The sequence below is a fragment of the Trachinotus anak genome, unplaced genomic scaffold (assembly GCF_046630095.1).
Source record: "Trachinotus anak isolate AG129_WGS33_773 ecotype Australia unplaced genomic scaffold, CSIRO_AGI_Tana_v1 ptg000008l, whole genome shotgun sequence".
In the NCBI taxonomy this organism is placed as follows: domain Eukaryota; kingdom Metazoa; phylum Chordata; class Actinopteri; order Carangiformes; family Carangidae; genus Trachinotus; species Trachinotus anak.
In genome coordinates, this window is record NW_027273859.1 from 1,587,756 (window position 1) to 1,602,339 (window position 14,584).

Sequence of the window (14,584 nt, forward strand, 5' to 3'; positions counted from 1 at the left end):
GCGCCCTGTCTGCACCCTAGCTCTCAGCCCGGCCTCACAGCTGCGCACCAAGTCACCCGCTGTCCACTGATGGGAGGGGTTTACACGCACACGCACACACACACTCCGGGACGGTAAATAATAATAATAATAATGATAATAATGATAATAATAACAATAATGTTTACTTTTATTTATTTTTTTATTAATATTAGTTATTTGTGTATTAACACTTACACATAAGTGAGTGCACATATAATGTCCCACAGTGAGTAATGTCACTTTTTGTAAGTTTACTTCTTTTCAGGAGGACGCTCCTCTTGCAGGAATCTGAAGGGCTTTTGGCGCCATCTGTTGGCCAATTATTACATTGTAGCTCCGTCCCAGTGCGGTGGAGTCAGTTTCGAGATATGGCGGAGTTATTCAGACGCGACTATCTGGCGTCGAGGTCAGACAGTGAAGGTGCGCACAGTTTGTCTTTATCAGCTGATATTGTGCTTCACTTGTGTGTTTTCAAACGTATTTTCAATTAAATCAACACAAACGTGCTGACACACATTCGGCCTGGAGGTTTTGGGGCCACAGGAGCTCCTGTGGGGGCACTGTGTTGGTGGGGAAGTGACACAGGGCAGGCTGTGGAGACATCAGCTGTCTGAACAGCAGTAACAATTTATCCTCATTTATATTTCTCACACATTAAACTTCACATCAGCTCATCTGTAGGTGAGAGGGAGGATGGTTGGAACAGGGGTCAGGTGTAACATTTCCAATTTCTCCAATCAGGAACAAGTTAGAAATCACCTGGTTCACTCTGTTCAGGCTCAATTTCTCCTTATTCCACAGGTGAAGAAGCAGCACTTTAGAGGGAAGAAACTCATTTTGAAGTAAGAAAGTATTATTTTTGACTTCATTTATTTTTGTGATATACTGTCTGCTTTGTAGTTTAACCCTTCAAACTTAAATCATGTTTATTATGTGTCTGTGTAGATATCTTCCTTACAAGTTGTCAGTGCTAATGTTTTAGCTGTTAGCTGTAAGGGAAACGAGTTCATGGCTACAAGAGTTGGGCTTAGTTCTAACAACAAGACAGACAGACAGACAGACAGACACACACACACACACACACACAACAGCTTCCATCTGCCTGCAATTCATATCCAGACAACACACGCCACCATGTTACATTTCAGCTCAGACTGTGGGCTGATTTGTAACATTTCACTCCTTGTGTTTGAAGCTAAGCGATTTCTGTTTGTGTTGCAATGATAACACCTACATCATTTAATAGCAGACACATGTCTCTAGTCTGCTACATTTTATACACACTGGCTTACAAGAGCTCCAAGACACAGACCGACAGAACAACCATCCCCGGTCCCCCCTAATTACATGTCCAAACACAGTTTGTCACTGGTGCACTCCATAAGATGATTAATCTGTCTGCATAATCTAGATCCTTATGGTATATATAATATTAGAAGTACTATAGTCTATCTTACAGACCATTAAGGTTATTACTTTTTGGATATAGGAAATCAGGGTCAGACATTTTAGGCTATTCTAAAATTCCCAAAAGTGTGGGGGATCAAAACAACATAAAACCCCTTTAAGCCTGTAAACTGTTGTTTGATCCAAATGATTTTTCATGTATTCATTTTATAGAAGTCAAAAAATCTACACACGGATACACGTGTCATATACCTGGTATTCCATATATTAACATGTATGTCTCACTCATGCAATCATGCATATTTATGTATGTTATGTACATATATCCATCCCAAAGCCTGTCAATATATATTGATATCACACTTAAGATAAAAAGACAGACATGTATGTTTCAAATGAATAAGAAAAACATATATAAGCATATAGAATTGTAATATGTATGTTGTTTTAATCAATTTGCATGTATAGATTAAATATATATTATCAACATGCAGTGGATGGGAAAGTGGTCTCAGACTTTTGGACCCCATGTATATGGTTGCAACATATAATTCCATATAAAAAATAAATCATATAGATGTTTTTTAATATGTATATACATCTACAGATTTCGTTATCATAGGTATTTCATGTATGTTATAAACTTATATCTTCATATATCCAGAGAATGTATATATGTGATACTCATATAATTTCTTATAGGGAACATATGGCTTCATCATTCTTATATACAGGGGAATATATGTCATATATTACATTTCTGTATGGTAAATCTTTGGGTGGAGGAAAGATGGGTGCTGACAGAACAGAAGGACATTGTCTCAGCCTTAACTGTGGTATGTATATGGAGTCTTCTGTTTATGCGTTTTATAGTCAAAGACAGTTCAGCTGGGAAACTTTATACTCCGCTTAAAACAGCAAAATCTACAGAAAACGTGTGGTTTGGCTTCAGGCTCACAAACACGTCATCACAGTGTGACCACCAGAGGGCAGCACGCACCCAACTGTCTCCGAATGAAGACTCTTAAATACGAACGAAACCTGCTGCTAACGCTGACCGTTACTGCTGCTGCTGTTAGCCAGGTACTAGCTTACAAGTATAACGCTACCATTAGCTAACGCTAGCATGAGCACCAAAGTGTTAGCTTTCGGTTTCGGCTTCAGGGCGGAGCCCAGGTTCAAGGTACGAAGACTACATATCCCACAATGCCCACGGAATGAAGTTGCGTAATCTCTGTTGTGTGTTTGTGCTACCTTCAAGTCCTGCGGGAGTGACGGTACTTGACATTCATAGACGACATAGACCGAAGAGTAAACTAACTAACATGAAATTATTTAACTGCCTTTTAAGATTTAAAATATCAATCTTTGTCTATTTATGCATTTAGATTGATGCATTATGAGGAAATCTTGAGTTCTCCTATGCTGATTAACAAACATGAAAGTAGCTAAACAACAAATTCACATTAAGCCATTTAGTTTTGTGCCCCCCCCCCCCCAAAAAAAAAAAAAACTAAACTAAACTAAACAAAAAAACAAAACAAAAACAAAAAAAAACATATCATCCTATAAAAAGTATTGCCCTCCTAGAAACAACACCATCTAATCTGATTAATTAACAGCAAAATTATTATTGGCTCAGTTTTTGTATGGGTCATTATTTTAATTTTGGAGTTATGCTGTACGGAGACTGCTATAATCATTTAGTTAATTTTATTTGTGAGAGAGCGATTGTGTAATTTCTTCTTTCAAACGTTAAAGTTTCTTGTTTTGACGTTTGAGGATTGTTCAGCTCTGTAATTGGATGTAAGGGGTACTCTCCTCCACCGTCGTCACAGGCCATGAACGCACCACTGCTGGGGGTGTGGATCCAGTTACTCCCCGCTGACTGGAAGCAGGCAAAAGCATGGGACGGCGGTCGGAGCAGTGAGCCAGCAAAGCAGAATACGGGGACAAAGCAGCGCCATAGCCCGATTCATCTTAGACTGCACTATCGCCTTCATCACCATCATCATCACTGTCACCTCACCTCCATCAGCAGTGCGCAGGTTTCTCGTGGTGGTGAGTGAGAGGGAACGTCGGGCTGACTCGGGATCAGCCCATGCAGGAGGATGGAGATAGAGAAGAGAACGAATGGGTTCGACTACCCGGAGAGAAATAACGCCAAGTCCGTTAACGGTAAGCAAACACACACACACACACACACACACACACCGACACACACATCACCACATCTGCTGTTTCACTGTTGGCCGTGATTGGATCATATATTTCCGGAACCTGTGCATCCATTACTGCAGCATGAGCGTTTCACAGGCACTGCAACCCGCTCCCAGGGTACATACACTGTACATACCTGCTGCTGCAATTTCACAGAAAAGGAAAACACGGTGTGAAACCAGCAGCCTGTTTATCTTCATATTTATCTGCTGAAATGAAATGTACTGTTAGTGGAGTGAAATGGGCCGCGGTTATGTGAGACAGGAAATTCTGACTGAGTTCGGTTTGTTTCTCTGCTTTGCACAAGTGGAAATGAAGAAAGTGTCTTAATCACTCCTGTGTGTTTGCTTGTTGAGCCGGAGCTGGGCTCACTGGGAACAGAGGTCGGAATGTTTTTATTTGGAGGTGGCCAGTCAGGCTCGGAGAGATCGTAAAAGGTGAACTTTTGAACTTGGAGAACGCCCTGAAGCCATTAGCTGCTCCAGTCCCCAAAATCCGGCGCTACATGCGCTGCACAGGATGGAGGAGATGATAAGACACAACATGGGTTCAGAGTTGGTTGGTTGGTCTTTCTCACCCCACAGCCTGTAGATGAGAAGGACCTGGCTGCTGAGACTTAGCTGGATAAAACGTCCCCCTACAGCTCACTTCTCATTTCATTTGTCCCGGGCCCAAACTAAGCCCCTCAGTACCCCCCAGCAGCGTCTGTCCCAGGCGCCAGTCCCACATCCAGCTGAAGATTTATTGACATTTCTAAGATGAAAATTCCTTTAACTCGGGCTGTTCCGGGTGACTCATGAGGACATGGAGAAGCGCTTTAGGTGTTTTTGATTGTAGAATAACAGGTGACTTAATGAGCTGAAAGATACAAGAGAATCTGGTGGTTTTGTCTTGCTCTGTAATCCTGGTATGTTTGCATAGAACATTTTAACAAGTACAAAAAAACAAACAAACAAACAAAAATTTGAGTGGATAGATTGAAAAGATATTCAAAAATATTTATTTAGATAAATTTAAAGAAATTCAAACATCTGTGCATCAACAGCAGATTTGTAGTAACATCTAGTAATTAAACAATTAGTTAAAATTTTTATTTGAATAATTATATCATATATAATTTTAAGTCATTATTCAAGTAAATAACTCAAAAACAATGACTACCTCCAGCTTCTTAAATGTATTTTTTACAAACCCTTTTTTCTTTTTTTAACTGGACAAAACAAGCAGCTGAAACAATAATCAACTAATTTTTCTCTAATGAAAATAAGTGTCAGTTGCAGCCACACTATCATTAAAATAACAGTTTTAAGGGTCTAATTATCTAGTTTTTTGCATCTTTCATGGTAAAATATAAAAAAGTATTTAAAAATACATATGTGATAAAATATATAATTGAATATATGCATACAGACACATAAAGGAATAAACCAAAGGAAGCTGAATATGTTTAAAAATATTTTATCATCTCATTTGGTAATCATTTTAGTAATTTGCAATTTCAGTCATTTTTCTTATTTCTATAAGACTGATAAAATGAGATTCACCAAATTAGGAGCATTTAAGTAATTTACACATTGTCTTGAATGTGCTTCTTGTAATTCATGTGTTTCTTATATTTTTCATCATTTTCTTCATATAATATAAAACATTAATTCTGAGTGAGGAATCAGGCCTTTGTAAATAATGTACAGCTGCAATGAGTAGTTAATTGATTAGTCGAACAACAATAGGTAACTGTTCAGGTAGTTGATATTCATATAAATCATTTTTCAAGCCAAACAGTCTCCAGTTCTTTATTTTCAATATGTGACAGTAAATTTAAAAGTATTCAGTTTAGGACTTTTGGTTGTTAAAAACCAAAACTGTGACAAATTATATTTCTAAAATCCTGTCGAACAAATGATGATTCACTGAATTAAGAAAATAGTCAACTGACTGACAGACAATAAAAATAAAAGACTGGTAGTTAGTTGCAGCCTTAGAAGACAGACAGATGCTGCAGATGTAAAGGAGCAGCTGGTTAACCCATCGCTGACTGGTGAAAAGTGACTGTTGAAGGTTTCTATCAGCTCACTTTGTTACATAGAGACAAAGCAGCTAAACCCTCTGTCCAGCCTCTGGCTGAAATAACCACATTTGAAGAACAAACTCAATTTCCATTGATCTTTGAATTGACCAGGAATTTGGTGACCCCCTCCCCTTGGTGAAGTATGCTTGTTTTAATGTAATTGAACTCATTGGAAAAAGAAGGAGCACAAAGAAGGAGGGAGACAGGTTAGGTGGAGGGGTTAAGTATTTGTGCGGATCCATGTTTGGGCCCTGGGGGGAAGGGTTTGCAGGCTGGCATGGCGGGGGCAGATAGACTGAAAGAAAGTGCCTTGTCAGCCCCTGTTCTGGGTTTGAGGGGGGGGGGGGGGGCGTCCTGTCCCTTGGGGCAGGGTGAAGAGGACGGGTGGGGCAGGGACAGGATGCAAAACCCCCCAGTGTGACGCTTGAATGATAAGCCAGGAGGAGTACAGTAGAGGAGGAGGGGCTGGTGGTAGTGGTGGTCGGGGGTAGGGGCCATGCAAGCTGAAGTGATCCATCATGTCATGTTTTCTTCTTCTTCTTCTTCTTCTTCTTCTTCTTCTTCTTCTCCTTCTTAACTTGACTCCCTCAGATAGTAGAGAGAGTCAACACCAGCCCACCCACCTTCCCAGTACAGTCTATCAGGACAGTGAGCAAAACTTAAAATAAAATAACTTTAAATCCCCAAAAACCTGACTGATTTTATACTTGGGTTAGGCAGCAATTTTAAACATGTAAGAAAAACATACTTAACATAAAAATGTATCATTTTCTCAGAATATTTAAGTGTTGAGTTAATATCTGTAGGAATATTCTGCAACTAACAATTATTCCTTCATCAGTGAAACTGCTGATGATTTTCCTAATTAATTGATTAATTTTATCAAAAGACAAAAAACTGTGAAAAAAATGCTAATGCTAAATGCTGAGCCCGAGGTGATGTCTTCAAATGTCTTGTTCTGAAAAGCTTGCACAGACATATTTATTCCAACAGTTCAAAGCCCCAAAATATTCAACTGATAATCATACAAAGTATAATATATAAAAATATGTACAACATTGGAGAAGCTGGAATTACCTGAAACAATTTCCAAAGTAGATGATCATTAATTTAAAACCAATCAAATTAAGTAACTAATATAAAGTAAATTAGTGGTCAAACGAAGTTAGAATTTTTAGGCTCTGATTAGTAGTAATTAAGTATTTTGATCCCTGTTCAGACTGAGTGAAATAGTGGAAATCCATATATTTGAAATTATATTTTCAAATCCAGCAGGGGCCAGATAATCAACAGGACCGGAATCTGATCAAACATGTAATAAAATATCTCTACAAATTATTTAGCTCCATACGAAATGTTCAGGTGTCTCTTTTCTGAAAGAAATCTGCCAACAGTTTGTGTTTTTACAGTGCAAGCTCGAACAGTTTCTTCAGTCAAGTGATGCTATCTTGAATTTGAGTCATCAGATTTTTTTGAAATGCAAAATAAATTAGAAACTGATGGATATTATCTCAACGTTTCACCAGTTTCACAGGCTGTGAAACAAGGTCGTAAATGTCAGGACATTCCCAGATAATTTCACCAGATTGAAGAAAATTCTTTCTAAATGCTGACTAGCACTTCAAACACAGCGATTTCTCTCACAAGCTCCACAGCAGATGGTTTTTACCATTTTAAAGACTTAGTATCGATGAATGAGATTTGAAGTGTGTCATGAGAACAAAGGCCTGTAGATACTGGAAATCTGAGAGATCACTGAAGAAAAAAAAGTAAAAGAAAGTAGAGGCCTCATAATTTGGCGCTGAAATTAACTGGATTTACGATTTAATGAAAACAGGCAGAGGTTATACTGGTCATCTAGGTTTCATTATTACGATGCATAAAAACACAATAATATAATTTTGGTTTTTCTAACCTTATTTGATGAATACATTTAGAGATAAAAGACAATAAAATAGACTTTGAATTGGCAAAAAAATAAAGAGAGCATTATTACAGTTATCATTATTACATTTTTACAGTTTTAAAGATGAAATAAATACATTAAATGCAGCAGCAAAATATTGAATAATCAAATATTAATGCAAGAAAACAGTAATTTTAAAAAGCATTCTAAGATCTTGGCACTGAAGAGATGTAGAGGTATTAATTTTCTAAAAAACTATAGTTGTAATGAATTATTCTCTTCATTTAAAATCCCTTTATAAACAAACCATTTGTCTTCTTTATATTCCTGTAAACATCACATAAAAAAAATTAAGTTGAAGTATATTTTACACAATTTTATTCATTATTGTATTTTATTTTTTTAATGAATTTCACATCCACATATAAAAAACCATCATGTCTACAAATCACGTTTTTAATCGTCTTTTTATAAGATTCAACAAAAATGTCCACAGGAATTTGAAATATGACTAAAATCCATATTTCTAAATACATTTCGACATGTTCCTTGATAATGGTAAATGTTATGACAACATGTTTTTCACTACATCATGGAGTAATACTTCCTTCCTTGTGTTTGCTCTTTTCTGAACGTAGTCTGTTGCATTCAGAGGATTTATTATTGAAAACTGTGATATGAATAAATTTTTTGAAAATGAGAAACAAGAGAAATTTAAAAGTTCTCTTAGATTTTTACTGCAAAATAAATACATTTTAAAAAAGTATTGGAAAGGACGATGTGATCTTTGGAACTAGAGAACAAATGAAGATTTTAACTGATGTAGATTTTAGAAAGACAGGAACAATTGAAATGAATATAATATGTAAATAACTGGATAAATGTATGAGGAGTGAGGCCAGTTCACTGGAGGCTGAGTGTCCTTCATCCTGATGCTGCTGTTTCCAGGCAACACACATGTATACGGTCAGAATGAAAATGGCCAGATGGTGATGCAACAGCAGCAACCACAACGCAGCACAACACAACACAACGCAGCACAACACAACACAACACAGACCCTACACAGATGATAGAGTTGTAGATCACCCTGTTTTTTTGTTGTTGTATCACATCAGCCTTTCACCTGAGTCCCTACATGTTTTGTTAGATTAGAGACAAACACTGTTAAAATGTCATTTCACTAATTGGTCTAGTATTGATTCTCAAAATCTTATTCTCTCAAAATAAGAAAAAAAAAAGATCTGCTAATTGGGTGAAATGTTTTTTTTTCACCTGTTTAGAATAGGTGCAGTGACCTGCTTTCATCTGCTGGTTAGAAACTTCATGAATTAAGAGAAGCTGAGAACCAATGAAATGGTCTTTGTGTTGTGTTGGGGGCAAGTAGAGTGTAAACCTGATATTTGGCACAGATATTAAAACAGATATGAACCTTTTCTCAAAGTTGAATGTCAGGAACAGTGTCTTAATCTGATCTGACAGTTTTCTATACTGAGGGTTAAGGTTCATCCTGTGTTTAAAATATCAGTTATTTCAAAACTCTATTTTCTTTATGTTTATTTTTTTTAATCAGTGGTTTCTTGTGCTGTTGTTGAGATATGAGGAAAATCTTTTTCTGCATCTAATGGAGAAACTGACTGAAAAGTAGCTGAGGCAGGTCATCAATGCAAAACTACTGCAGCTGAGTTTGAGGTGACTCTGATTACACCTAAAGCACTAAATGACACGTATCATTATTAACGTGATAAAAAAATGAAAGGCACCTGTATCCAAACTGACTGGTCTTAAACCCAACTGGTCGAGGCAGATCCCATAATCCCTTTAACAAGAAAAGCTTTCACAGACATATTTATTCAGTTTACATATTTACAATTAACATGTAACGTAACACCCAAACCTTTAAATTCTGTTTTCATATAAATGTCTTTTCCTATCTGTTATTAAGAAGTGTCGTTATTTGATTCAATCAAAACTATTCTCATCATCTTTTCAGACATCACTAATATTTTTTTTCATTATGGATTATTTTCACAGTTAATTGGTTGATTGTGAGGAAATTATGAAAAATGTCCCAGAATCTTTTCAATATCTTTTTTTTTTTCTGACCAGCTGTTAAAAACCTACAGATATTCAGTTTATAATGAAATAAAACAGAGAAAAGAAGAAAATACTCGACTTTAGGACTCTGAAACTGTTTTGACCTTTCTGCTTGAAAAACGACTCGAATAATTTATCCATAATCAAAAAATCTGCCGAACGATTTTCTTTTGATTGACTAATTAGTTAGTTGACTTGTTTCAGTAGTATTTGAATGCAACTGAAAAAAATTCATGTGAAAAGTTTGTGACTGTGGATAGTGTTAATGCAGCTTTTTCCCATTTTCCACAGAACTGATCAAATCAATTAATGATTGATGGAAATTTTAGGTTCATATGTTTTGAATTCACTCTGTCATTTAAATGTCCTGTGTTTAGTTGAAAACCACTTCTATCACTTGCTCTCTCAGCTCTTGCCTGAGGCTGTGCTTGTGATTTTGTTGTTGTGTGAATTGTGATGGACACATGGGGGAGGTGGCAGCGAGCGCTATGGGAACGGTGACCAGGGTCAGTGGGATGTTGCTCTTGAAGCATTAATGGCCTGCTCTCAAGTGACCTCCACATAACCCAGGAAAGTATTTACAGCCTCCACTTGATCCATGAGCTACAGGCTGGGATGTCAGTGAGGCTGCTCTCTCTCTGAGATGTTTGCTGGCTCGATCCCGGCACAACCTGAGGCTCTAACAGCTGCTAATGAACTGCACGGGAGGATGGGGGAGGAGGCGGCCCGCTGCCATAAACCATATTTTGAGGAGATGCATTACAGTATGGGAGACAGTTGGTGCAGCGATGCTGGTGCTGCGCTTTTGTCAGGCCTCTGTGATATTCAACACGTAGCCTGGTCAGAGGCCATAAATGTCTTCAATTTGAGTTTGAATTTGGGTGGAGGATGAGTTTACAGGCAGCTGTAAAACACTGAACTTGGTATGTAGAGCAGGGGCGGCTTTCCTGTGAAACTGCAGCGCTGAAGGATGCAGTTGTTGGAGAGTTATAAAAGAGCAGCTGAGCAGTTTCAGTTCAAAAACGCGATTTCCATTTTAGAGGGGAGGACAGGCTCTGCTGTTAGTAGTCATAACAGTGAGGTGTGAACTGCCTGGATATTTGAATCAGAGAAGAAACTCACAGGTGATTAGTCTTAGAAGAAGGTGCCAGTGTTTGGATGCAGAGGTCCCACCATGGACCTGATTGGCTGGTGAAGCACAGACCGTCCATCCTCACTGGTCATTTCACAGTCAACAGACAAGAGTTGTGCATATTGACTCCATTTAACAGGAATCTGCTTAACAGTTTTTGTTCTCATTGCCTCGACTCACACAAACACACAGCGAGGAGCTTAACTGCAGGGCTCCTCAGCTGTGACTAAAGGGTGAAGACTGGGACTGCAGCCAACAGCTTATCAGTGTGTCTGTCAGTATTTTTCCAGTTTGTCAGTTAAAATTCAAAAGTGTCTAAAAAAACTACACTGAGTTGGTTTTTGGTTCTTACAACAAAAATATTGTCTTATGGATAAAAACACTTCAAACATAATATGGGACCTTTAAACCACTGAGTTTCTGTTGAAGGGTGGCAGGGATTTCGACACATATTTAGTCACTGCTCTGTGACCATCATTAACCCTGTCCTGCCCACTGGAGGCTGCACTGCAGCTGCAGAAGCTATAGAAGCTAAAGGAAAAACAACATAATAAAAAGATTAATTTTCCTTTATCACAGTGAATATCAGATAAATAAATCACTGATATTTTGCATGCACAGTTACCTGAAGGTGAACTCGTTGTTACACTGTTACAGGCCACAGAATCTGATATAAATCCAGGTGGGCGGGGCTTGGGGCATGGCTGAGGGCACTGAGGGCAGGGTCACTGCTTTGTTGTGACATCACAAAGTTCCAGAAGTCCTGACAGTTGGTTTTAAGGCTCAGTTTCTGAATACAGGCTGTGTGCATTTCTCTGTGGACTGAGGCTTTGATACTTTCACACTATTAATATAGAACCCAGACCTGCTTTATAATCAAAAGCACATGGACATCTACCTTTAGACTGGGTGGAGCTTTAAAATATCTGAACAGTTCTAACTCAACTTGGAGCCTAAATTCATCTAGAATGGACCTGGCTATCTGAGCCAAGGTGAAGATCCCAGTGGCTCCAGAAGCAGATTCCTCTGCTTTGTTTTTTGGTTTGTTTTGTAAGATGATGATTATCAGATGGCTGCTGCAGGTCTGAGTTTGCACAGTGCAGTACGCTCGCCGGCCCTGGGAGGTAGTAAAACTCTGACCCCTGGTATGATGAAAGGGAAGTTGCTCCTTTGAGCGTGTCAAGCAGCGGTGACAGAGCCCCTTCCCCTCTGACCACAGCGTGACCCTCCGCCCAGCTGCCCACTCGGATTAGCACAGATGAAGACGTACATTCATAAGGTTAACATAACATACACTGATGACTGCGCTATGAAAAAGTCTTAGAGGCTATAAAAAGTGGCCTTCACCCCGTTACTGTTTGATTTGAGACACTGCACTGTGGCAGCATTAAAGAAAAAGTGTACACCATCAATTTAACTCTGATATCAATCAAAGATCAATCATATTTTCACAAAAAGATGAAAAATCTACAGTATTTCATAAATAATTAATATTGGCTTGTTAAAACACTGCCACTATGAAGGACTGAAATTTTAAAAACATATTTTAAACATATTTTCGCAATTATCCAGTCTAAATTAATATATTGTCAAATACTTCAAAAATATATTTAGTCTTATTTTTGGTTGTTTCTTGAAGTTGTAAACAGATGAGGCTCCTCAGTTCACAGCAGAATGAGTGAAATACTCATCAGTATATTTTACCACTATTTACCTCTAAATTAAATTTGACTTATTTGTTGAACACTTAAACATTTAGTAATATAATTAATTCATTTATTATTATTATTATAATTATTATTATTAAGCTGGTTTGCTTGCTTTTGAGAGTAAGATGAGCCGATCTATATGAATCTCATTTCTGAGTTTTAGGTAAATGGCTGGAGTCAGGGCAACGTTAGCCTGGCTCAGCATAAAGACTGAACAGGAGGACAGCTAGCTTGGCTTGTTAGACAGTTATTTGTGGTTTAGGTGGAGTCAGTTGTTGGAACTGTTTCTTATTGAACAGCAGTGTCTATCCAGTGTCTCCAGGTGCACTTTAGGTTGCCTGGTAACTGTTTTGGTTGATGTGCAGTCAAACCTGTGACCTTCACTCTGACAAGTCTGCACCTAACTGCTGTTGTTCATCAAGAAATGGAAATAAACTTTAGTGGTGGTGATTTCTTTGTTTCCTCCTGAGTCCAGACTTCATCTCTGTGCTTAACCCTCACTGTACATCTGATTCACATCTGTCCTCTCAGCTCGTCTGCTGGAAAAAAAATAAGAGCATATTTAACAAAATTTCAAACATTACTTGATGATGAATCAGAGGCATGAAGCATTCGTAGATTATGTCTGATATTGTTTCAATCTTGTGTCACACAGATTTCAATCAGTTCATTAATCTGTTCATATAAAAATTTGTGAAAAGTTTTTTAAAGGCTGAAAAATATACAGAATGAAGGGTCTCCATGAGTCCTGGAAAAGCCTAGAAGGATCAAAACCCTCATGAAACCCAATATGAAATCTAAGATTTTTGAAATGTAATTAATACAGAACTTTTGCATAAATTCAGTTTTATAAATCTAAAGGATGTTGTGCCTCTTGGGGTCTGCTCCAGTAAAATAAATATTTTTTCAGGTCCTGTTTTCCAGTGTTAGTGACATAAAAAAAAAAAAAGTGTAACTCTTCACAGTCCTCCAGGTGATCAAACCGTGTAAAGCCTCTGTCGGTCAAAGTGCAATCTCATGAACACGGAGCATGCTCTGTGAACTTGAGTGGTGCTGGGAGGCAGCACTGCGGAGCCATGCACTTTGTCAGCCAGAAGCAGTGGGGAGGACAAAGTAGACATTGTGCTGCGCCGTGTTACACAGCGAGGTCAAGGGTTAGGTGTAGGGGTCAAAGGGATGACTGCCGAGCAGCCTGTGAAGCCAACACTTGAGTTCCTTCACAATCTGTCACATGTAATATCCACCGTGCTGCGCTGAGAGACTCTGACCCCCAGACTGAAGACAGACTGCTAATCAGGACTCAGACTGTTTGTCAGGATGAAGATGGGGCTCATAGGACTGTCCCTTGATGGTTGTGGGTGGTGTTTGATTTAGGGTTTACCTGTGGGACCAGGTGTAAGGTAGCACCCCTCTCAGAATCACCAAGCCATTCACACCCACTGGGATAACAACAATAGTTTGTTAGCAGAGGCTAGATGCTGTGATCCAGCAGCAACAGCAGCAGCTCTGCTATAGCCAGGTGGTCAAGTCTCCCCGCTCCACTTGGTTATAACTCCATCTGCTCCCACCAGGCTGCCTGAGACAAACTGAAACTCCTTACTGTCATGCATGGGTGTCTCTGCTGGAGGGGGGGGGGGGGGGGGGGGGGGGGGGGGGGGGGGGGGGGGGATCGTGTGGTGCCCATGGGGTGAAGAGACTGTCTCTGCTCTGACCTCAGCTGGGACAAGATTCACTCTGTCCTGCTGCAGAGAGAGAACAATGATCTGTCTGTGGCTGCTGCTTCCTCCCATCCATCTTACAGTTTGGGGGGGGGGTTAATGATTGATTGATTGATTGAGCAGAGAGTTGACATCACACAACCCACTGTTACAACTGTATTGTTCAAGTGTAACCTCACAACCTGTTTCCTGTCTGTGCTGTCCTCACTGCGTTGATGATGTGGCCACAGTTCGGTCACAGTTTGACATGAACTGCTGCAAAAAGAAAAAGTAAACGCTTCCATGATGCGGCTGTGGATCAAATCA

The 14,584-nt window shown here is 38.9% G+C and overlaps 1 protein-coding gene across 3 annotated transcripts in view; it reads left to right on the forward strand.

Annotated features, from left to right (window-relative positions):
- Positions 1–14,584, forward strand: part of nr6a1a (nuclear receptor subfamily 6, group A, member 1a) — an 89,586-nt gene continuing 75,002 nt past the window's right edge. The window contains exons 1-4 of one of the 3 annotated variants that reach the window (XM_071481808.1): positions 1–113; positions 287–441; positions 823–863; positions 3,267–3,606. In XM_071481808.1, coding sequence (XP_071337909.1) covers positions 3,540–3,606 — 67 coding nt within the window. In that variant the 5' untranslated portion in view covers positions 1–113; positions 287–441; positions 823–863; positions 3,267–3,539. Of the gene's footprint in view, positions 114–286; positions 442–539; positions 703–822; positions 864–1,743; positions 2,612–3,266; positions 3,607–14,584 lie in introns of those variants that run through there. The other 2 variants (XM_071481807.1, XM_071481809.1) reach the window with 2 other exon arrangements.